General features: G+C 41.8%; 2 protein-coding genes and 1 pseudogene across 3 annotated transcripts; 2 read left to right on the top strand and 1 right to left on the bottom strand.

The window, feature by feature from the left end:
• Positions 1 to 462: 462 nt before the first annotated feature.
• LOC308241295 (5-hydroxytryptamine receptor 3C-like) lies at positions 463 to 5,474 on the top strand (the record flags this gene model as incomplete). Its single annotated transcript, XM_080654703.1, has 9 exons — positions 463 to 529; positions 1,792 to 1,958; positions 2,402 to 2,446; positions 3,141 to 3,250; positions 3,529 to 3,698; positions 4,031 to 4,191; positions 4,533 to 4,737; positions 4,951 to 5,166; positions 5,272 to 5,474. 9 exons carry the CDS (start codon positions 463 to 465, stop codon positions 5,472 to 5,474), a joined length of 1,344 nt encoding a protein of 447 aa, XP_080510829.1.
• A 1,249-nt stretch (positions 5,475 to 6,723) lies between these two features.
• On the top strand, positions 6,724 to 7,945 carry LOC308241406 (activator of 90 kDa heat shock protein ATPase homolog 1-like; annotated as a pseudogene). The gene is made up of 2 exons: positions 6,724 to 7,251; positions 7,472 to 7,945. The product of its transcript is annotated as an activator of 90 kDa heat shock protein ATPase homolog 1-like (transcript).
• A 14,308-nt stretch (positions 7,946 to 22,253) lies between these two features.
• Positions 22,254 to 24,535, bottom strand: LOC308241294 (17S U2 SnRNP complex component HTATSF1-like; the record flags this gene model as incomplete). Its single annotated transcript, XM_080654702.1, is given in 2 exon segments — positions 22,254 to 22,442; positions 22,445 to 24,535. Coding segments are annotated over 2 exon segments (2,280 nt in total).
• Between the last annotated feature and the right edge of the window lie 931 nt (positions 24,536 to 25,466).

Raw genomic sequence — 25,466 nt, 5'->3', positions numbered from 1 at the left:
TCATTAATTTCACTTTACCCATCAACACAATAATTACATGTTATTGCCTTCCGAAATTAGCAGGTCCCTGCATAACTATCCCTCTCTCAGGGTTTCATGCACGTTCTCTGAGGCACAGTAACTTCCAGAAGGACCTCATGAGGCCTTTATCAATGGCCCCACCTGCCCCATCTCTCAAGTCACCCATTTTCCTTAAAAAGTACTTGGAACTCAGATGTAAAACCACTCATCTAGACAAGGTTGCTAAACCTTGGCCTAACTTCTTCCCTTCTTGGAGCCCAGAAGACATACCTGAACAGGGGCAAAGCAGGACACTCTATCGTGACCTCTCTGGCCACAGCCTCTCACCAGGGAGTGGTCACCTGTCATAAGCAGTATTCAAAACCAGGAACCAAGGTGTGGTCTGAGCTCCTTTAAGCTCAAGGGTTTGGGAGTCCCCACAGAAGAGTTCAGAAGAGGAGGATGGAAAGGGGGTGGTCCGGTAGGGGGGGACTCCTATTTTGCCTCACTGCCAGCCTTCTGCTTCAAGGTAAGATGGGCAAGAATAGGGAAAGATGAGAATGTTTTCTGGGAAAAATCCAGAAACTCTCTCATTCTCCAGAACTAGTAGGGTGCATGTAAAATAATTGAGTTAAACATTTCCTTTCTTTGTAGTATGTATGTTTTGGTTTCCTTTGGGGATAGGTGAAAAATGCATTTCACTGATTGGTAAACACAGCCCCTCTCTCATTTGCCTGTATAAGTAGCTACCAAACTGTCTGTCCTACCATTTTATCACCTATCCAATTCCACCCCTTCATAATGTCCAACTTCTCCTTTCTACCAAGATATAGGTATGAACAGGGCAGCTTGATCCTATTAACATGGGAAGATCTTGTAGAAGAGGTATATGGAGGGAAGAGGAGAACTTTTGCTTCCCTCTTTCTTCTTAGTCTGGATATGTGCCTTATGAGTGAACTGGTCTGGTGAGATAGTGAAAGGGGCATGGGAAAGAACTTGCTGGGCTATGGTACAGGAATAGCCATGGAGCCATCTGGGATTGGGGTGCAGGTGAGGTGGGCAGAAGGGCTTTTACAGTTTATTGTATAGCTTCACCAACCACATGGTGAATGAACAAAGATATCTTCTCAAGATGGTGATGATAAAAATGGCACCCACAGATCTTAGAGGAAGTCGCTGAATTTGAGCAGGGCACAGAGCACAGCACACAGCGGGCAGTCAATAAATTCACATTGAATAAAATGTCCTTAAGTCTCTGCATATTTCACATCACGCTCATGTTTAAGTCTCTTCAAACTTTTCCTTTCAAGGAAGTGGGGAAACATGAAAGTGGGAATGGAAAATTGAGAAGATGTTAGGGAAATTTTGGTCAGTGACTATGAGGAAGAATCATAAGAGAGCTAGAGAAAAAAAAGTATGACCAAACAAGAGCCAAAACTTTAAGTGCATCTAAAGGTTGCAATTATGAAAGGAATAAGACTCCCCAGAGAGGCTGTTTGCATACAAATTTGGGTAGACTTTTTATACAGGAGCAAAAAGAAAGGTCTGAGCTCTGAGCCCTTAAAGGTCAGCTCACCACATCAGCTTCCACCATTTGCCTACCAAACCAGCCTACCCTCCCAGCCCCAGCAGGAAGAGCTTGGCCTTCGAGAAGGAGGGGCTCACATGCCTCACCCCATGTCTACATGTTTATCTCTGCAGAGAAGCTCTCAGACCCTAGCTCTGGCATTCCTCTCACTTAGGAAACACAAAAGCCCTATCCCCATCTCACAAGGTCTCTGCTCTCTACAGGAAGGGCGAACACTTTCACCATCAACTGCTCAGGTTTTGATCAGAATGGGGTGGACCCTCTTGCCTTCCGAACTGTATTTAAACAGAAGAACTTCCGTCCAGTCATCAATTATAGCATCCCTACTCAGGTCAACATCTCCTTCACTCTGTCTGCCATCTTAGAAGTGGTAAGTTCTGACTACATTTTTGTCATAGGCTGCTAATAGGGAACAAAGGGTCTTTACCCTGTTAACCCAACGTTGCACTGGTCCAGTGGTGAGCAATGAGTCCCCTGAATGGATGTTGTACAAATTAGATGTTCATCCTATGGGATAGAGACACACGAAGAGAAATGGTGCAGTGACATTTCTGCAGGGAACACTTGTCCTTGAGTCCTGCCCTTATGGGGATATTCTATAAAAAACATTCCCAGTGAGTCCCCATGCGGTTTTTCCCCCTGTACTTTTCATTCAGCCTACATTTTTCTGACCTACCTTTCATTTGGAACTTATGAATGAAAAGCTGAACTGTCACATAGGACCACTTAGGAAACAAAGGGAGGAGATAGACTAGGACCTGATTTTGTGTCATTAATCATCCTAAATGTTTTTTTGTTTGTTTGTTTGGTCAGGACGCACAACTTCAGCTGCTGACATCATTTCTATGGTTAGATTTGGTATGTAACTTCTGCTTTCTCCTCTCTTTCTCCTTCCCTTTTTCTCTGGCTTTGTTGCAAAAATCACATTTGTTGCAATTGACAGTGCCCAAAGGCATAGACACATCCAGTCAGAATGGGGCCAATGCTGATGACAAATAGTTTTCTGGGCTGCCAATCAAAGACAGATGGAAAATACAGGAAGAAGGACAATATAGTTGGAAGCCCCCACGGAAGTTTCAGGGCCCAAATGTATCTAACCCAGCTTAAGATTTCCCTGAGTGGAAAGTGAAATCCAGTAAGACTGTTAATTAGAGAAGGGGAGGCGTTATCCTGAGGATAAGAAGACAAATCAGAGTTCAAAATGAGCTCAGAAAAGCAGCATGCATAACAATGTGCATAGTATGATTCTATCTGTATAAATAAAAATGAATGCTGGAATATGTATTAATTTTTTTCTAGAATGATACACAAGAAACTGTTAATAATGGAACTGAGTTGGGGATATGGACTGAGTTGGAGTGTTGAGGAAGGAGAAGACTTCTTTTTATATTATAACTTTCTGGAATGGTTGAAGTTTTATCATATATCCTTAGTACATACATTTTGAAAATATACATATGTATATATTTTTAAGGGAATGGAAGGGCAGGAGATGCTGACATAACTAGCTCCAGGTTCCAGCCATACCATCCCTCTGTGTCTTGTGCTCTAGACCTGGAATAACCCATTCATCAGCTGGGACCCAGAAGAATGTGGTCATATCAATAAACTTTCCGTGACAACTGAGAACCTGTGGCTCCCAGACATCTTCATTGTGGAATCGTGGGTATCAGGGCTGGGAAGCTGGAGGGAAAACCCTTCTGCAAGGAGAAGACCAGGGTAGTGCAGGGCAAACCCATTCTGTAGGGCCACTAAAAATGGATTTCAGAGAGGAGCACAATCACAGCTTGCTAACTTCTCCCCTAGAAATTGGAAAGTGGTGGGCACAAAAGATGGCAGAGTGGCCATAATGAGCAACGTTGGGAAGCCCTACTTTAAGAGAGAAACTTATACTGGTGTGAAACCCAGAGCATTTGCCTCTCTCCCCTCCTGCTACCTAGCATGTATGTGGATCATACCATGGAAGGCCTCTCTGCATATGTGACTAATGACGGTCACATTGTATATAGCAAACCAATGCGGGTGACCAGCATCTGTAGACTGGACATCTTCTACTTCCCCTTTGACCAGCAGAACTGCACGTTCACCTTTAGCTCTTTCCTCTACACAGGTGAGTAGTAGTAGAGGTTCTGGTTTGAGGTAAAATGAGATCAACCAGTGGGGCAACAAAAAAATACACATAAGCAAAGTCATTTGAATGCATAAAAAGGGACAGTTGAGTATTTGCTAGTTGGGGAGGATGTGGATGGTGGGGTGGGGAACATAGGCTGGGACAAGACTTCCTGAGAAAGCCCAGAATCAAAAACAGGCAATTGAACAGCAAGGAAGTGAGGTTATAGGGCAGTCTGAAAGAGGTAGCTAAAACAGTTTTCTAATTCATCTCGGAGCCCTGCCCACGTCGGGACTGAAAGTATGTTGAATGAATGTTTGTCTCCCTTGCAGTGGAAAACATGTTGCTGGGCATGAAAAAGGACGTGTGGGAGATAGCTGATACCTCGCGTGAAGTTGTCAGCACACAAGGGCAGTGGGAGCTCCTGGGCATCAACAAGGCCAACCCAAAGATGTCTGTGGGCTCTAGTCTCTTTGACCAGATCATGTTCTATGTAAGCCTAGAGATTTAAGAAGGGATATCCATCTCCCTGACCGCCATCATGGGATCTCTTGCTTCTTGCCCCAAGACCAGAAAGGCCCTAGGCACCATAACCTTCATTCTTCCTCTCTCCTGAGTCCCCCAAAGCAGTCCCTTTTTCTTAACCTGTCAGCTCTGGCCTTGGTTTTCTTTGGTGGGCATGGGGGAGTCTTGTTAGTCATATGTAAGCTGCTTCTCGTCATTCAGCCCCAGAAGTAGCCCTTGTTGTGAGGAGGACACCAATAAAGGAAGGGGCTGGAGCCATCCTTAGGCCTCCTAGCTTCACCTGGCTCTCTGCTCTCTCCTCCCCACCAGGTGGCCATCAGGCGCAGATCCAGACGCTATGTCATAAACCTTCTGGTGCCCAGTAGCTTTCTGATGGTCATTGATGCCCTCAGCTTCTTCCTGCCAGCAGAAAGCGAGAATCGTGCCCCATTCAAGATAACCCTTCTGCTGGGCTACAATGTCTTCCTGCTCATGATGAATAAACTACTCCCTGCCAGTGGCACCCCCCTCATCAGTATGCACCCCTCACCCAACTATTGGGTAAAGAGAAAAAGAAAAAAAGGAGACAGGGTAGGCAGGTGACCTGGCTAGACCTGCTGAGCAGATAAGGCAACAAGGAGAAAGAAATCATCCTAGAAAAGGCTCTCTGTGTGAGACAGAGAAAAGGAGGGAGGGAGAGGTCCTTCTGGACCTGCCTCACTCTGGCATGCTCTCACCCCCACCCTAGGTGTCTACTTTGCCCTGTGCCTGTCACTGATGGTGGTCAGCTTGCTGGAGACCATTTTTATCACCTACCTGCTGCACATGGCCAACACCCAGCCCCCACCCATGCCTGGGTGGCTCCACTCTCTGCTCCTCTACTGCACCAGCCCAAAGATATTCTGCCCCACTGCACTCTGGAAGGAGAATGTGGGCCCAGGACTCACCCCAACACACCTGCCTGGTAAGAGAAGCCACACTGCCCACACTCTCTCAACTTTCGCAACCTCTCACTTCTCTAATCATATTTCTATCCCACTTCATGGCTAAGTCTCTGTCCTCTCCACAGGCCTGACAGAGCCTAGGGAGTTGGTAGGGAAGAATCTGGAGCCCAGAGAGGCAGAGCTAAATGGGGGCTCAGGAATGACAAAGACCCAGATAACTGACCTGTGGGTACACTTCAGCCACATGATGGACACCTTCCTCTTTCGCCTCTACCTGCTCTTCTTGGCCTCCACAATCATCACAGTCATCGTCCTCTGGAATTCCTAGGAGCTGAGATCTAATGTACCAGAGAACCTTCAGCCTCAATGACCACCTCAGATCCTGCTCTTCTGCACACACAGTCCCTGCTCCAGCCCTCCCTGGGCTTAAATAGAATCACTGCTACTTTCTCAGAAACAAGAAATACCACCACCACCCCCCCCCCCCCAATTCAGTTTGGCTCAGCGGATAGAGCATCAGCCTTGTGACTGAAGGGTCCCAGGTTCGATTCCGGTCATAGGCACATGCCCCAGGTTGTGGGCTCGATCCCTAGTGGGGAGCATGCAGGAGGCAGCCAATTGATTATTCTCTCTTATCATTGATGTTTCTATCTCTCTCTCCTTCTCCCTTCCTCTCTGAAATCAACAAAAATATATTAAATTTTTAAAAAAGAAATAGCATGGAATGGAAAATGGTGCAGATACTTTAGAAACAGTTTGGGAGCGCCTCAAGTGTTGAACATAGAGTTACTACATAACCTAGCAATGCTATTCCTACATATAAATCCAAAAGAAATAAAAACATATACTCACACAAAAATTTGTACTCAAATGTTCATAGTAGCATTATTCATAATAGCTAAAAAGAAAAAAAAAGTGGAAACAAACCAAATACCTATTAACTGATGAATGGAAATAAAATGTGATCTATCCATACAATGGGATATTATTTGGCAATTAAAAGAAATGAAGCATTGCCCTTACCGGTTTGGCTCAGTGGATAGAGCGTCGGCCTGCGGACTGAAGGGTCCCAGGTTTGATTCCGGTCAAGGGCATGTACCTTGGTTGCGGGCACATACCCAGTGGGGAGTGTGCAAGAGGCAGCTGAATCGATGTTTCTCTCTCATCGATGTTTCTCACTCTCTATCCCTCTCCTTTCCTCTCTGTAAAAAATCAATAAAATACATTTTTTTAAAAAAAGAAAGAAATGAAGCATTGATACATGCTACAACATGGATGAACCTTGAAAACATGAAAGAAAAAAAAGAAAATCTGGCCATAAAAGACTACATATCATATAATCCCACTTACACCAAATGTGCAGCATATGTTAATCTATAGGTACAAAAAGTAGATTAGTGGCGGGTGCGGAGGTGGAGGGAAAAGCAAGCCAGAAGGTTCTGCGGCCACTTCTAGGCACTGCCCCAGCGCTCGGCCAGGCAGTACTGAGGTGGTTGCTGGGGCTGCTCAGGACCACGTGGTACTGAGGTGGTTGCTGGGGCTGCTCGGGACCTGGTGACGTGGTGATTAGAAAGCAGATGGCCAAGTGGGGTGAGGGTGACCCACGCTGGATCATGGAGGAGAGGGCAGACGCCACCAACGTCAACAACTGGCACTGGGCAGAGAGGGATGCTTCAAATGGGTCCACAGATAAACTGAAAACACTGTTCCTGGCAGTGCGGGTGCAAAATGAGGAAGGCAAGTGTGAGGTGACAGAAGTGAACAAACTTGATGGAAAAACGTCCATTAACAATCACAAAGACAAACTTATCTTCTTTTATGAGTGGAGTATCACACTAAACTGGACAGGTACCTCTAAGTCTGGAGTGCAGTACAGGGACATGTGGAGATCCCCAATTTGCCTGATGAAAATAGCATGGTTGAAGTAGAGATTAGTGTGAGCCTTGCCAAAGATGAGCCTGACACAAATCTTGTGGCCTTAATGAAAGAAGGAGTGAAACTTCTCAGAGAAGCAATGGGAATTTACATCAGCACCCTCAAAACAGAGCTCACGCAGGGCATGATCTTGCCTGCACTGAATGGAGAGTCAGTAGCCCCCACCAGCCGTGGGCAAACTACGGCCCGCGGGCCGTTCGGCTGTTCTATCCGGCCTGCGGAGCCGAAAGAGCGGAGGGTTCTCTTGCTCTCCCCTCCGCTCCTTTACTTTGAATTTATATTAGTTCACACAAACACTCCATCCATGCTTTTGTTCCGGCCCTCCGGTCCAGTTTAAGAACCCATTGTGGCCCTCGAGTCAAAAAGTTTGCCCACCCCTGGGTCAGCCAGTACCCAAAACTGAGGAGCACAAGGCTAAATCTCCTTCAAAAACCCAGACCAGACCTGTTGGTGTCAGAATCCCCACTTGTAAGATCACCCTTAGAGACACCTTCCTGACATCACCAGAGGAGCTCTACAGTGCTTACCACCCAAGAGCTGGTTCAGGCCTTTACCCATGCTCCTGCGACGCTAGAAGCAGACAAAGGTGGGAAGTTTCACCTGGAAGATGGCAATGTCACTGGGGAATTCACTGATCTGGTCCCTGAGAAACATACTGGGATGATGTGGAGGTTCAAATCTTGGCCAGAAGGGCGCTTTGCCACCATCACCTTGACCTTCAGTGATAAGAATGGAGAGACTGAACCGTGCGTGGAAGGCTGAGGCAACCCTGCTCTTGAGGAGGAGAGGACACGGCAGGGCTGGCAGCGCTACCACTTCGAGGGCATCAAACAGACCTTGGGCTCTGGTGCACGCTTATTTTAGAGCCCGCAGTGGGCGCTTCAGCCTGCCCCGCGCTTCAGTCCAGCCCTCTCCTGACTGAGGCTTGACTCACAAGATTGCACCATCCCAACCACTAACTTGGGGCCGGGGCCCTTTCCCTTGTGTATACCTTGGGTTTGTGCATGTTTTCTGCTGGGTGGGATCAGAGAGCAATTTCTCTTTTACGTGTACATACACTAAATAAACGTAATATATATATATTTTAAAGTAGATTAGTGATTGCATAGGACTTGGTGGGGAAAGGGGCAGGTGAGTGAGGAAGACTGCTAATGGGTACAAGATTTGGTGATAGGGGGAAGATGATGATAAAAATGTTCTAAAATTAGACTGTGGTGATGATTGTATAACTCTGTATTAATATGCTAAAAACCATAGAAGTGTGTGCTTTAAATAGATGAATTATATTTAAATTATATCTCAATAAAGCTGTTAAACAACAACAAATAACTAACCCCACCACAAAATTCTCTCTGCCCACCACTTCCCTCCTGCTTATTTTCTCATGCCACTGCTCCCCACTGCCATCTCCTCCACTCAGATTCCTGGACCCATTCATTCAACTTTCACCAGTGTTTGCCCCTGCCCTCCTCCACCACCGATGACTCACAAGGTGCTCAGGGACCTCAGTTCCCCACTCACCTGTCAGGTTTTCATGCTTCCTTGATGTTATCATCACCACAGCTTCAGCTCACACACAGCTTCCACCTATACAAAGTTCTCCCAGTCAGACTAGCTCAGGGCTCCTTAATAGAATTTGGCAAGTCAGACATTATACCTAAGACAGTAGTTCCCAGAGCCTTGAACTATTTTGCATGAGGATGGAGGAGAGGCTGGGAGAGTGCAATGAAGAACAACAGCCGTGCTTCACTTTCTGGGCTGGGGTAGCTGTTAACACCTATTGGTCAGCTGGCAGGTGGAGCTCGTGTACGTGCAACACACTATCAGGCTTAAATGAGAGCTTCTGCTTGTGTGGACAGTCCAGTCATCTGGCCCCCAGAACAGCAACATGGAATAAATAAATGAGTGAAGCATTCATTCAGTCATTGATTTATCCAATCTTTACTAAATGCTTACTTATACTTAGACATTTTCTTTTCTAAGTGCTGGGGAAATGTCAATGCATAAGACAGATAGGAGGAAACTGATTTTTCTAAAGTAACAAACTAAATAAGATGATTTCATATACTTTAATTGTTCTGAAGACAATAAAAAAGGGTAATAGAACAGAAAATTACACATAGATCAACAGCATGTTCCAGGAAAACCTCTCCGAGAAAGTGACATTTGTGTCAGCCCCGAAATGAACGACAAGAAATAAAATAAAAATGAGTGAGACAAGGATGAGATATGCCATACTGGTGTGTCCATAAGGGAGTTTGGGATGAAGCATAACAAGCACTAAACTTTAGAAGCGATCTGGATAGCCAGGTCTTTGGATGAACGAGGTGAGAAACTGGAGGGAGAGTCCACATTGGTTCTTTTGTTCCTATTGTTTAATGTTTAAGAATTGTGAGGGTAAGCTTTTATAATCCACTCAAAGCATTTAGAACAGTACCTTTCAAACAGTGTTGATCACAAAATCTATTTTACTAATCCATGCATACTACCTCACTCAAAAAAGAACAGGTGGTAATATAGAATTGATAAGGAACAAAAAGAAAAGTTGCAACAAACATTGCTAGAATTACATATTGATTCACTTACTAGATACTATGTAAGAGAATATGCGTTTATAGGTGTGGTTTTTTTAATTACAAAACAATGTCCAAACACTTTAAATAAGTAATATTTTTATTGCAAGTTACTTAACTAGCTTGTACTCTCAATGTAATGTCACTGCACAAGCAGGTTTTGAGGGAATTTGTACACAAGAAATAGAGACCTAAGCACAAAGCAAAACTGCTTTGATGAAAGTATAGATCAGAACACCCAAAGAAGGAATCAAACAATCCATGTGACAATGAATAGATGATGGATAATGGAACATAGCTAACAGTTTATTACTAAAAAGCATGAATAGCACCTCAGGTCAATGCTGTTGATGCATTAATAACAAAAACCCTGGAAACTGAAAGAATTCCAACAGCCCCCATGTCTCCTGCAGGAAAGAGTTTTGCAACTTTCCCAGAGGCTGCAGGATCTTAGTAGAATGCTAGATTTGAATCTTGAGGACGCTTTGATAATGAGCAAATTTTAGTTTACCAATGCCTCATTTTAGCAGTCCTGGATTAGCATGTTCTTAGTAATAAGTAAAGCTGAAAAGAAGTCCTGAAGAAAGGGCTTGGATTTGTCAGCCCTTCAGGGGGCCCTTACTGCCCTCTAGTGGGAGCCCTTACTCAGGCCTCTCAGTGACCCTAGGATTTGTGCAAACCAGCAGACTATGCATAGTGTACCTGCCTTATCCATATATTCCTGATTAAAATTTGGACACATTGTCAGATTTTTTTCTAATTTGTAAAATTATTTCTATAAAATAGCCTTATAAAAATCCTAAATAATAGCCCTAACCAGTTTGGTTCAGTGGATAGAGCATCGGCTGAGGACTCAAGGGTCCCAGGTTCAATTCTGGTCAAGGGCATATGCCTGGGTTGTGGGCTCAGTCACAAGGAGGCAACCAATCAATGACTCCCTCTCATCATTGATGTTTCTATCTCTCTCTTCCTCTCCTTTCCTCTCTGAAATCAATAAAAATATATATTAAAAAAATCCTAAATAATAAAAGCCTAATATGCTAAGTGTCTGGTTGTCCAGTCATCCATTCAACCAATCAAAGTATAATATGCTAAGGCTGCTCAACCGCTTGCTTTGACATGCACTGACCACCAGGGGGTAGATGCTCCAACCGGTAGGTTAGCTTGCTGCTGGGGTCTGGCTGATCTGGACTGAGTGAGAAGGGCCAGACATGCCTGGAGCCCTCCCATGATCCCTCCCCGGCTGGCCAACCTCCTGGACCCTCCCCGGCCCCGATTGTGCACCAGTGCTAGTGGGATCCCTCGGCCTGGCCTGCGCCCTTTCACAATCCAGGACACTTCTCGCAATCCAGGACCCCTCAGGGGATTTCAGAGAGCCGGTTTCAGCCCTATCCCGCAGGCCAAGCCGAAGGACCCCATTGGTGCATGAATTCATGCACCGGGCCTCTAGTCTATAAATAAAATTACATTCTAGACTTAGTGACATGTCTTTATTAAAAAACTAAATTACATGAAAAGAAATATGAAAGTAACATAAAATTTTAAAATGATTTAAAAAAATGAAAGTTGCAAAGAAAAGAAAGAACATGTATCAACTAACATGCACCTGTAATTTCCATCATTGACCTACATTGAAGTTAATGAGTTGATGAGCTATTATTCCACTTGTCCTTGTGGAACAAGAACTCTGATTGTTTGAGAATTAATGGGCCTGCAGTAAAATAAATATGTGGTGGCTTTTACAGTTGTAATAAAGGTTGTTAGTTTAGGCTTTTCCTTGGTTTGGACATAGAAAAGTTATTTTGATCATAAATAGCCATCATTTACTGAATACTTTCCATATGCAAAGTCCATTACATTTGTTAGCTCATCTAATCCTCCCAACAATTCTATACGGTGGATATTAAAATTATTCCAAGTTTACAGATAAGGATGCCAAAGTAGACTTATCAGAGTGACCATTTAATAAATTATATAAATGTCTAATTACTATGTTGTACAACTGCAGTTAATATAATATTGTGTCAAATGTAATTTAAATTTTCAAAATTTGATGAGTATGTTTTTAATTTCAAAGAATATGGAGTTTTCTGCCCAGCCAGCATGTCTCAGTGGTTGAACCAGGTCACGGTTTGATTCCCAGTCAGGGCACATGCCTGGGTTGTGGGCTCAGTCCTAGTGTGTGGTGTGCAGGAGACAGCTGATCAATGATTCTCTCTCATCATTGATGTTTTTATCTCTCTCTCCCTCTCCCTTTCTCTATGAAATCAATAAAAATATTTTTTAAGTATGGAATTTTTCTTAATTATTTTTGTTATTGATTTCCAACTTAATCACACTATGGTTAGAAAACATGCTTTGTGCTAATACATGTCAAACTTAATGTGCACATGAATCCTCTGGACATCTTGTCAAATTGCAGATTCTGGCTCAGAAGTTTTGGAGTGGGGCCTGGGCCTCTACATTTCTAACAGGCTTTCAAGTGCTGCTGCTGCTGCTCTATGGACCATAATTTTCATGGAAAGCGTCTATATGATACCAGTTTCTTAAAATCAGTTAAGATTTGTGTTTTGTATAGTTAATGTTTATAAACATCGCACAGACATTTGGAAATAATGTGCGTTATCCAATTATTGGGTGCAGTGTTCGATATATCTCCATTAGATCAATATGGTTAATTATGATATCTGTCTTCTGGGATTGGGCCTAAAATGGCAGTCGGACATCCTGCATTTATCTGTTTGATCTATCAAATACTGAGAGAAATATATTTAAAATTTCTTGCTATGGTGGTGGATTTGTCCATTGTTTCTTCTAGCCTTGTCAATTTTCACTTCATATGTTTTGAAGCTTCATTTTTAGGTGCAGAGAATTAGAAATATTTTAACTTCCTCGTGAAGTAAAGCTTCATCATTATAAAGTGACCATTTCAATTTCTAGTAAAGCTTACCAGCAGATTTGTCTTGGAAAGCATTTGTCTGATGCACCTTTTTCCATCTTTTTACTTCCAGCCTTTCTGAGTCCTTACATTGTAGGTGTGTCCCTTGTAAATAGTATATTCTTGAATTTTACTGTTTGGTCCAGTCTTTATGTGAATACTAAAAATATCTTATAATGTTTTAATTCTACTCATTTCCTTTCTGACATACTGTGTAAGTAATTTAGCACTTTCTTTTTTAACTCCCCAATTTAGACTTTGATATTATTTTATATCATCAATATTTATTTAGATTTACTCACACATTTACAATTTTCTTTACTAGACCTTCCACTTAGCATCTCAGACCATTGTTCTGGAATTTTCTTCTACTTATGATATCTCTTTTATGGTATCAGTGCTATTCAAAATGCTGTTGAAAGTGGTGGGAACAGTCTATATCTGCACTGTCCAATGTACTAGCCACTAATCACATGTGATTATTGAGTACTTGAAATGTGGCAAATGTGACTGACTATTTCCTTGTAAATAATTTTAATAGTGTCATATATGGTTAGTGGCTACTGCACTGAACAGTATAACTTTAGAAGTCTCATAAGTAAAAGTCTTTGGGTGACCAATTATCTCCATTTTTAAATCTCAAATATATTCACTTCACCTATGTACTTGAAAGATAATTTCTCTGGGAAGACAGTGCTAGGTTGCAAATATTTTCTCTCAACTCTTTGAAGATTTTATGCCATTATCTTCTGGATTCCATATTAGCTCTAGTGAAGTCCATCTAATTTGTATTCCCCTTTAGTTAATATATGTTGTCCTGTAGCTGGTTCTTTTATTTCTTTTTAAGAACAAAATTGATTTGTATATATATATATACACACACACACACACTAGAGGCCCAGTGCACGAAATTTGTGCACAGAGTTGGGGTTCCCTCAACTCAGCCTGCACCCTCTCCAATTGGGGACCACTTGCAGGATGTCCGACTGCCATTTTAGGCCCAATCCCAGGCATTGGGCCTAAACCGGCAGTCAGACATCCCTCTCACAATCTGGGACCACTGGCTTCTAACTGCTCACCTGCCTGCCTGCCTGATAGCCCCTAACTGCCTCTGCCTGCCAGCCTGATCACCCCTAACTGCCCTCTCCTGCAGGCCTGATGTCGCCCCCAACTGCCTTTCTCTGCTGTCCAATTTGGTCCTCATTGATCAGTTCCTATGCCAGTCAGCGTCAAAAGCTCTGCCTCCTAGACAGCCATTGGGTCCCCATAGCACCCACCTTTGGTTCTGATTGGTCGGTTCCTATGCCAGTCAGCATCTCCAGGCCTATCTCTGGGCCTGATCAAAGAGGTGGGGCTTAACAGCAGCCCCCAGGAGGCAGGGAGAGAAAGAAAAGCCTGGCTGCTGGAGAGGATCAGAAAGAAAGAGGGAGAGAAAGAGAGAGGTAAGTACACTGATGAACAGCTTCCACTGAGGCTGCAGATCAGACCCTGACTCACTTTCTGGGTCTCAGCCACCTGGGCAGTCAGTGCTGGGTCACCAGGCTGTGGCTGGGTAACCCAGTGCTGACTTCTGGATGGTGTGCGTTTGGTCGCAGGCTCGCCCCCTTCCCAAGCCTAAAGCCTCCACCCCAGGCTTTAGGCTTGGGAAGCAGGCACCCCCCTTCCAATGGCCAGCTGGGAGTGACCTGGGTGCTGAGGAGGTTCCTGGGACCCAGGTATGTATGCAAATTAACCACCATCTTTGGGTTAATTTGCATACTCACTCTGATTAGCTGTGGGTGTAGCAGAGGTATGGTCAATTTACATGTTTCTCTATTATTAGATAAGATATAGATAGATAGATAGATAGATAGATAGATATAGATATAGATAGATATAGATATATATGATTTTTTGGCTGTTGTCATTTTTTTAATTTTTTTATTGTTTAAAGTATTACATATAGTAGTACATATATCTCCTTTTTTTTCCCCATTAACCTTTCCCCAGCCTCCCCTACCCGCTGTCGCATGTCCTCATCCCACCCCCTCAGTGTCTTGTGTCGATTGGTTGTGCATATATGCATGCATACAAGTCCTTTGGTTGATCTCTTTCCCCCCCTCCACAACACTCCCCAGCCTTCCCGCTGTAATTTGACAGTCTGTTTGATGCTTTACTGCCTCTGTATCTATCTTTTTGTTCATCAGGTTATAATGTTCTTTATTTTCCATAAATGAGTGAGATCATGTGGTATTTTCTTTCATTGCCTGGCTTATTTCACTTAACATAATGCTCTCCAGATCCATCCATGCTGCTGCAAATGGTAAGAATTCCTTCTTTTTTATTGCAGCGTAGTATTCCATTGTGTAGATGTACCACAGTTTTCTAATCCACTCATCTGCTGATGGGCATTTAGGCTGTTTCCAAATCTTAGCTATGGTGAATTGTGCTGCTATGAACATAGGGGTGCATATATCCTTTCTGATTGGTGTTTCTAGTTTCTTGGGATATATTCCTAGAAGAGGGAATACTGGGTCAAATGGGAGTTCCATTTTTAGTTTTTTAAGGAAACTCCATACTGTTCTCCACAGTGGCTGCACCAGTCTGCATTCTCACCAGCAGCAGTGCACGAGGGTTCCTTTTTCTCCGCATCCACACCAGCACTTGTCGTTTGTTGATTTGTTGATGATAGCCATTCTGACAGATGTGAGATGGTACCACGTTGTCCTTTTGATTTTCATCTCTCAGATGATTAGCGACTTTGAGCATGTTTTCATATGTCTCTTGGCCTTCCTTCTGTCTTCTTTTGAAAAGTTTCTATTTAGGTTCATTGCCCATTTTTTTATTGCATCATTTATCTTCCTTTTATTAAGTTGTATGAGTTCCCTGTAAATGTTGGAGATTAAACCTTTATCAGTGATAACATTTGCAAATATGTTCTCCCATACAGTGGGCTTTCTTGTTGTTTTGTTGATGGTTTATTTTGCTATGCAAAAGCTTTTTATTTTGATGTAGTCCCATTTGTTTATTTTCTCCCTAGTTTCCATTGTCCTAGGAGCGGTATCTGTGAAGAAATTGCTTCGGCATATGTCTGAGATTTTTCTGCCTGTGGATTCCTCTAGTATTTTTATGGTTTCCCGTCTTATGTTTAAGTCCTTTATCCATTTTGAGTTTATTTTTGTGTATGGTGTAAGTTGGTGGTCTGCTTTCATTTTTTTGCATGTATCTGTCCAATTTTCCCAACACCATTTATTGAAGAGACTGTCTTGACTCCATTTTATGTTCATACCTCCTTTGTTAAATATTAATTGAGCATAGTGGTTTGGGTAGATATCTGGGTTCTCTATTGTATTCCATTGGTCTATATGTCTGTTCTTGTGCCAGTACCAGGCTGTTTTGAGAACAGTGGCTTTGTAATACAGCTTGATATCTGGTATTGAGATCCCCCCTACTTTGTAATACAGCTTGATATCTGGTATTGAGATCCCCCCTACTTTGTTCTTCTTTCTCAGGATTGCTGCAGCTATTCAGGGTCTTTTTTTATTCCAGATGAATTTTTGGAGAGTTCTTTCTAGGCCTGTGAAATATGCCGTTGGTATTTTAATGGGGAGTGCATTGAATCTATAGATTGCTTTGGGTAGTATGGACATTTAAATGATGTTGATTCTACCAATCCATGAACATGGTATGTTCTTCCATCTGTTTATGTCTTCCTCTATCTCTTTTTTCAGTGTCCTGTAGTTTTCTGCGTATAGGTATTTTACCTCCATAGTTAAGTTTATTCCTAGGTATCTTAATTTTTTTGGTGCTGTATATATATTTTTATCATTTTTTCTTTTTTATATATTTTTATGGATTTCAGAGAGAGGAAGGGAGAGGGGGAGAGAGAGAGAAACATCAATGTGAGAGAGAATAATCAACCGGCTGCCTCCTATACACCCCCTACTGGCGATCAAGCTCACAACCATTGTATGTGCCCTTGACTGGACTCGAACCTGAGACCCTTCAGTCCGCAGGCTGACGCTCTATCTGTAAGGTCTTGGGCTGGGAAAGCAGGAACTTTACAAACTTTGCTTTCTAGCCTGCTTTAGCCTGCTTGAATAATGAGGAAGATAAACTTAAGCTGTCTGACCTAGTAGGCCAGAGACTAGATATGCCCATAATTTCAATGCCATGCCAAGTGCATTTTTAATTGGATAGAACTGTGTTGTTTTCAAGGCCAGCAGCGAGATAACCACTAAGTGCACATAGGGCTGGCTCTTTAATAAAAAGGGAAGTTCTGCTTGTAACCTTGCTTAGAATTTGAATTCATTTTCTCTAAGTCCACCGGTGAAGCCCACCGGTGAATAAAGTGTGACTCCCCCGGCCTGTGCTCTCGGACCGCGGGACCTCACCCGAGAGCTTTCAATAAACGCGATTTTTCGCTTTTACCCTGCTTGTCTTGGTCAACTTATTGGCTTCGGTCAGATTAAGTCTTACATCTCTGATTAAACCTTACACTATCTACTGAGCCAAACCGGCTAGGGCGCAGGTTCTTTTTATTATTATTATTATCCTCACCTGAGGACATGTTCATTTATTTTTTGAGAGAAAGAGAGAGAGACATCAATGTGAGAAACATTGACCAATTGCCTCCCCAACACACCTGGAAACCTAAGTATATGTCCTAGCCAGGAATTGAACCCAAGACCCTTCAGTGTATGGGACCACACTCCAACCAACTGAGCCACACCAGCCAAGCTCTCTGTTTTTAATCTGTGTGTGTGTGTGTGTGTGTGTGTGTGTGTGTGTGTGTGTGTGTTTTTGCTGGTTTGCAGTTCTGCCAGCAGTAAGTTCCACCGTGTTGCTAACATCCTGTGGCCACCATTGGGAAACTAGTTATCCTGCTGGTCAACTCTTTAGGAGGGAGCTCCACAGCATAACTCTTGGCACCTAGTGACTTTCTTGTATGATGACCAACCATTCCAGTTTGCTCGAGTCCAGGATGCAGGACTTTCATTTCTCAGACTGCCATTTTCTTCTGGGATAATCCTGAGCAAATAGTTCATCATCCTACTTACTTCCCATCCTTCATACACATTTGTTCCTTGGGGGAGGCTGGATAAAGAGTAGGCCAAGGCACAGTGTCACACTGTTCCTACAATCCCTGCTCCATCTGGATTGAAAACCCTAATGTTCAGGCTGATACTTTTCTTTCTCTTGGCAATGCTGTCTCAGGAACTGTATTGGCTCTCCAGTCCAGCCCCATCCAGGAAGCTCAAGCTCTCTTTAAGAAGGCCAGCCTGTGTACGTCTGGATCTCAGACTATCCGGGGCAAATTCTTTCCAACAGGGCTCCATATATATCGTGGATATGGCTGGTCTACTTCACAGCTTTGGAACATTATATCAAAAGGTACCTGAACAGTCTGACAATTGGTGAGAAGTTGGTGCACAGCATAGTAATGCCCTCTAGGGGGTGATGTTGTCTAACTCCGCAAGCCACCCTCCAGCATCCTAACAAGGCCCAGCCAAAGTATTACTGCATTATGTGTCTGACTTCTTTTCCCCTTTCTTCTCTTCCCTTAAATTTTTTGAGTAAAGTTTCTTTTGAATAATCAACCTGTTTTAACTAAACTATAAAGTTTAAAGGATAATTTTTCATCAATTCTCAGTCTGAAAACAAAGAGGATTATTACATACAAAGACCAGGCATATCATTGGAAGTGATAGTGAAGATTCCAGAAAAAAAAAAAAAAAAACAAACACAGAAAGGAGAGCTCAGAGTTCTTCTGTTATTTCCTGGAAAGCTAGGACATGAACATTAAAAAACTCAGCTACCCCATAGTGTATGAAGAACCTTCAACTTTCAGAACAACTCCAGGCCCAAAAGTAACTAAAAAAATAAACAACACTCATGGCAATAAACAATCAACTCTGATCACTCAGCAGCAAGTGAGCCCAGCTGAGAAGCACAAAAGGCCCTAAGATTTACTCCAAAGTGCTTTGGTCCATCAGTTTGATGCATGCAATCAGCAGAGCCCTGCCTCTTTAGCAATACCTAGAAAAGGTCAGATCCAGTACACATATGAAGGGTGCCCTGAAGGGGATATACATACCATTATTTTGACATTTTTATCAGTAAACCTGAAGATGAAAAAAAGTGTCATTCAAAAGTTCGAAGAAAACATGTCATGAGAAAAAGCCTCATGACATTAGATTTGGCAAGATTTCTTGGACATGACCCAAAAGTACAGACAACAAAAGAAAAAATGGATAAGTTGGACTTCATCAAAATTTCAAAGGACACTATCAACAGAGTAAAATGGCAACCCACAGAATTGGAGAAAATATATAGAAATTATATATCTGACAAGGAATTCATATATAAAAAAATATAAAGAATTTCTACAACTTAACAACCAAAAGAATAAAACTGCCCTGGCTAGGTGACTCAGTTGATTGGAGCATTGTCCTGTACACCAAAAGGTTATGGGTTCAATTCCGGTAAGGCACATGTAGGGAGTGGCTATAGGGTTAAGCCTCGGACTGACCTGTTGGCAAAGCCACAAACAAGTCCCAGCTTAGAGGGCACAGCCCTCTTAGCATAATTAAGCTTGACCTTATGATGCCCCCTAGATCCTATCTGGGTAGCTAATGGGCTGTGGGAGGTACAGCAAGTGCTGCTAAAACAAGTGAAACTCACAAGAACATTGTAACTATGGTGACCACTACCTTGTTTACCTCTGGCTATAAAATAAAGGCTCAGCTATCCATTTCTTTCTGTGGCCTCAGCCAGGCACAGGAGATCCACCAAGACCCATCTATATTCTCTTGTCTGTCTTTTCTTTAATCCTTCTCTGCACCTCCCTCCCCCAAAACACCAGGCTCACCGAACCCTTGGTTGTGCTGGCCCGGCGCAGGCACATACCTAGGTTTTGGGTTCCATCCCTGATTGAGGTGCATATGGGAGGCAGCCGATCAATGCTTCTCTCTCACATCGATGTTTCTCTCTCCCTTCTCTCTAAAATCAGTAAAAACATATCCTCAGGTAAGGATTTTTTAAAAATTTTTAAAGAAAAAAACAACCTAATTTTAAAATGGACAAAGGACTTGAATAAACATTTCTCCAAAGAAGAGATACAAATAGCCAATAAGCACATGAAAAGATGCTCACCATTATTAGTCATTACAGAAGTGCAAATCAAAACCACAACAGGATAGCACTCTAAAGCCATTAGGATGTCTATGCGGCATCAAAGAAACAGATCACAAACGAAAGAAATGGAGGAAAACAAACGACTGGAGATAGAATTCAAAACCACGGTTATAAGGCTTTTCAATAATATCCTAGAAAAGGCCGATAAATATAACGAGACCCTCGAAGATATGAAAAAGGACCAACTAGAAATTAAACATACACTGACTGAAATAAAAAATATTATACAGAGACTCAACAACAGACTAGAGGAACACAAAAATCAAGTCAAAGAATTGAAATACAAAGAAGCAAAAAACACTCAACTGAAAAAGCAAAAGGAAAAAAAAAAAATCCAAAAAGTTGAAAATAGTGTAAGAAGCCTCTGGGACAACTTCAAGCGTACCAACATCAGAATTATGGGGGTGCCAGAAGAAGAGAGAGAGCAAGATACTGAAAACCTATCTGAAGAAATAATGACTGAAAACTTCCCCCACATGGTGAAAGAAATAGACTTACAAGTCATGGATTCCCAAACAAAAGGAATCCAAAGAGGACCACACCAAGACACATCATAATTAAAATGCCAAGAGCAAAAGACAAAGAGAGAATATTAAAAGCAGCAAGAGAAAAACAGTTAATTACCTACAAGGGAGCACCCATACGATTGTCAGCTGATTTCTCAACAGAAACTATGCAGGCCAGACGGGAGAGGCAAGAAATTTTCAAAGTGATGAATAGCAAGAACCTACAACCAAGATTACTCTACCCAGCAAAGCTATCATTCAGAATTGAAGGGCAGATAAAGAGCTTCCCAGATAAGAAAAAGCTAAAGGAGTTCATCACCACCAAACCAGTATTATATGAAATGCTGAAAGGTATTCTTAAAGAAGAGGAAGAAGAAAAAAGTAAAGATAAAAATTATGAACAACAAATACATATCTATCAACAAGTGAACTTAAAAATCAAGTGAATTAAAAACCTGAGGAACAGAATAACCTGGTGAATATAATAGAATCAGGGGCATAGAAAGGGAGTGGACTGATAATTCTCAGGGGGAAAGGGGTATGGGGCGATTCAGGAAGAGACTGGACAAAATCATACACCTATGGATGAGGACAGTGCGGGGGAGGTAAAGGCAGAAGGTGGGGTGGGAACTGGGTGGAGGGGAGCTATGGGGGGAAAAAGGAGAAACAATTGTAATAATCTGAATAAAGATTTATTTAAAAAAATAAAAATAAAATAAAATAAAATTTTAAAGAAAACAAAAACTGTTGGTGAGAATGTAGAGAAATTGGAACACTTGTGCATTGTTGGTGGAAATGTAAAATGATGTAGCCACTGTGGAAAACAATATGGTGTTTTCTCAAAAAAATTAAATATAGAATTATCATATATCCAGCATTTCTACTTCTTCATATATACCCAAAATAAGTGAAAGCAGGTACTTAAACATTTATACACCTATGCTCTTAGCAGCATTATTCACAATTGTATGGAGTTTTTATAATGAAAAGGCATCAATACAGTTTATTTCAATGCTTCTGGTTTATAAGAAAAACTTATTAATGCTTCAGCAGAAGTCGATTCATCAATATTTAATTTGGAAAGCATAAGCAAGAAAGACCCAACATTTTATTGGGATTACACAATTTAGCACAGTACTAGGCACCATACTAGAATGAAAACAAAAACACAAAATTGAAGTATGAATGATGACAGACATTCTTAAACTCCAAGCGATCATTAAACCTTCCAAAACCTGTATTCAAAAAGTTGTGTAGTATGTGCACTTTTCTGGGGAGAGGCCCCACAATTCCAATCAACTTCCAAAGGGGCCTCACAGTACAGAGTAGAATTCTAATCTCCCTATATTTTTAGTTATGAAAGCTGTAAGTGGACCTCAGGAAGTTCCCTCCTGTGCATCTAATAGTCAATTTTCATGGAAAGAGGGTAAAAAGGAAAACAAATAAAAGTAACTTGCAAGGACTGGGCAGGGGAAAATTCCAAAGTGCTATTTACCTTATAAGTTTAGTAACATGCTCTGGTTTAGAGAGGAGAAATAGGAGCTAACCTGGAAGCAAGGAGAATCCTATGGGATTTTTCAGATCCTTAAAAAACTAAACTTAAATATGAATAAAGCAAATAGCAAAAATTTTAAATGCAATTTAACTCAAGTCCAATTTTCAGTTTCTGCATATTAACAACTTTTTATTTTTGAATATCACAAACTTTCATCAGAATACTTTTAAAAATATTCTGCATGTATTTAACAAATCTGACAAAGGACGAATATCCAGTTTACTTGCATTAGACTATGAAGCTTTACCTGAACAGCAATTAACAAATATTTATGATCATTAAGTACAGGTAACAATGGAAAAGTCAATGCATTAATCTGATGGCATTCTATCACTAAGCAATGTTCATTAGCACTACTAGTAATTGCCCTAGAGCATAGGCAAAATGTAGTGGAGGAATTTCCCTCAAAAGCAAATTTAAGGGATTAAGTGTCATCATCATCATCATTACTACTGAGGATAGAGCTGCTGCCTATAGACAGGGCCCCTTCTTCCTGAACATTCCCCAAACCACCCACCATCCCTTTCTCATCAGAATCATCGAACAACTTCTCACAGGAATCCTCTACAAACAGCTTCTGATTGGAATCATCATCTTCGAACATGTTTTCATCTATACTTCTTCATCCTCCTTTGCATCGACTTCATCTTCTTTTTCATCTGAATATTCAAACATCTTTTCATCTGCATCATCTTCTTCCTCCTTTTCATCAGCATCTTCAAGGCCCTTTTTATCTGCATCTTCTTCATCCTCTTTCTCATCAGACTCCTCATCAAAAACTTTTTCATATGCATCTCCTTCTCCTTCCATTTCATCTGATTCTTCGTAAAAGTCTCTCTCAGAACCTTCCTCATCAAACACTTTTTCAGAGTTGTCATCTTCAAATTCTGATTTTTCAGAGTCATTTTCTTCTAACTCTTTTTCGAGCACATTTTCATGAAACTCCTTGTCAGAGCCATTCTCATCAAACTCTTTTTTGAGGCCATTTTCTTCTAATTCTTTTTCAGGGCCATCTTCAAACAGCTTTTCAGAGCAGTGTTCTTCAGAGTCTCTTTCCAACTCATTTTCTTCAAACTCCTTTTGGGGGCCATTCTCTTCTTCAGACCCCTGGTTGGGACCATCTTCTTTAGACTCCTTTTCAAAGCCATTCTCTTCAAAATCATTTTTTAATAGCTTTTTGGATTCTCTTCCAGGGCCATTCATTTCAGACTCTTTTTTAGGACTAACCTCTTCCAACTCTTTTCTGGGACTACCTTGTCCAGACTCTCTTTCAAGGTAGTCTCTACGATCTCTTTGGGGGCAGCCTTCCTTATACTTTCTTTCAGATCCTTTTTGGGGGTAGCATTCTTCAGCCTCTCGTTTGATGTCACTTTCTTTAGCATCTTCTTCAAATTCTCCCTCATCCTGTGTTTTTTCAAACTTTTCATCTATAGGTTCTTCAAATTCCATTTGAGTTGCAGCTTCTTGAGCCTTCATTTTAGATGAGCTCGGGTGCTCTGAAAAATGCCTTACTCTAGAAGGCCCTGCCCTTTCTGAAGCACAGATAGAATTTGAACACCCAAGACCTTTATTGGCCTCAGGAGCATTGAGGAAAGCCTCCCATCCTTTCAACCTTTCCTCCCTTTCTCTTGTGGTCTCCTCCACCTGATAATCTGTAGTTCCATCCCACACTTGGGTAGTGATTTGACGGCCACCAAACCACCGTCCATTAAGGGTTTGAATACAATAATCAGCTTCCTCTGGATCCCTGAAGGACACAGAGGCCACACCACCTGGGTGTCTATCAAACAGAAGTAGCTTCCTAATTTGTCCAAACTTTGAACACTCTACTCGAAGATCTTCTCTGATCTCATTCAGCACCAATGGATCATCCTCAAAATCCATGGGATGAAACATATTTTTGATGATGACAACTCGCTCGTGGCGCATTCGGGATGGCCCATCCCTTCTCTCAGGTCTCCAATCCAACTGCTTTTGTTGCAGAGACAGCTTTTTCTTGTAGTCCTTGCACTTCTTCTTCTTCTTAGAGGCATCATATTCCCCCTTCAGTTGAAATCTTGCCACCTCGACATGTAATCTGTGCCCTCTAATTTCATCTTCATCCAAAAGTTTTAATGCAAGATCCACAGATTCCCTCTTCAAATAACAGCAAAGCCCATCTCCTTTAAGATTTCCTTGATTGTCTTTGTAAAGCTTGACTTTAAATTCTTCTGTTTGAGGATCTCTCATAATAATGCCAAACTTGGACATGAGCTGTATAAATTCATCCAGTGTAATATCTGAAGGCAAGCCAGACACATATACATTTGTATTTTTGTCTTCTTCAACATGAAACCATCCTAATTCAACCTTTCTCTTTTCTCCCCTATTTTTGGGATCACTGGGTTCAGAGGTCTTTCTTTGAGGAGTTTCCTCTGCAGGCTTACTACTAACATCTTGAACATTTGCAGTAGAGCTAGACACACCATCATTAGGAAAGCCATAATTGGCCTGATATGTAGCAATGAAATCTTCAGTGATCTTGGGGAACCAAGCCTTCTTATCCAGGTCCCACTCATAGGGGGTGTCATCTGGCTGCTGCCTGAAAGAATTGGTTTCTCTACTGGGATCTTTCTGGGTATCTTCATCCTTAGTGTCTCCATACAACTTTTGCATTCGCAACTGCTCATCAAAGTCATCTTTCTCATCCAAGTTGTTGCCGCTCATGTTGCCGATTTAGCCCAGGGGCACAGTCCAGGCACGAGGCTAGAGGGGAATAGAGAAAATGTGGTCTGCCATGCTTGACCCCGCTGCTCCCCCACCCGCCTACCACCCACAATAGTGTGCATTGATAGATAAGTGAATGAACAATATATAAAGTATACAATATAGTGGAATATTATCCAGCCTTAAAAATAAGGAAATTCTGATATATGCTACAAAATGGATGAACCTTGAGGATATTATGTAAAGTGAAATAAACTAGTAACAAAAGAACAAACATTATATGATTTCACTGATATAAGGTATTTGGAGTACTCAGATTCGTAGAGACAGTAGGATAGCAGTTGCCAGTACTTCACACTACTGAACTGTACACTTAAAAATGGTTAAGATAATAAATTTTGTTATGTGTATTTTATCACAATTAAAAGCCAAAACCAAAAAACATGAGCTTCAGCTTGGGAGGGTCTGAAATTACCTTTATTTAAAATATATTTTTATTGATTTCAGAGAGGAAGGGACAGGGAGAGAGAGATAGAAACATCATGATGATGAGAGAGAATCATTGATTGGCTGCCTCCTGCCTGCCCCCTACTGGGGATCGAACCTGTAATCTGGGCATGTGCCCTTGTCAGATTCGAAACTAGGACCCTTCAGTTCACAGGCCAATGCTCTACCCATTGAGCAAAACTGGCTAGGGCTGAAATTACTTTTATTTATTGTCTAAAGTTGATAAGACTCTCATTACATTTTCTGACTAGCAACAACCAGTCATTCATTCAGCAAATATTTATTGAGCATGTGCCAGATGACATATGGGATACAGCAGTGAATAAAACAGACAGAAAGCCCTGATTTTCACAGAGCTTACATCTAGACTGATTGATATTCAAGACTCCTTTTGAAACCTAATGCTGACATATTAACAAAAAGA

This window comes from Plecotus auritus, assembly GCF_963455305.1.
Source record: "Plecotus auritus genome assembly, chromosome: 2".
Classification (NCBI taxonomy): domain Eukaryota; kingdom Metazoa; phylum Chordata; class Mammalia; order Chiroptera; family Vespertilionidae; genus Plecotus; species Plecotus auritus.
The sequence above is the reverse complement of the archived record's forward strand: the minus strand, read 5'-3'. Positions and strand labels throughout refer to the sequence as shown.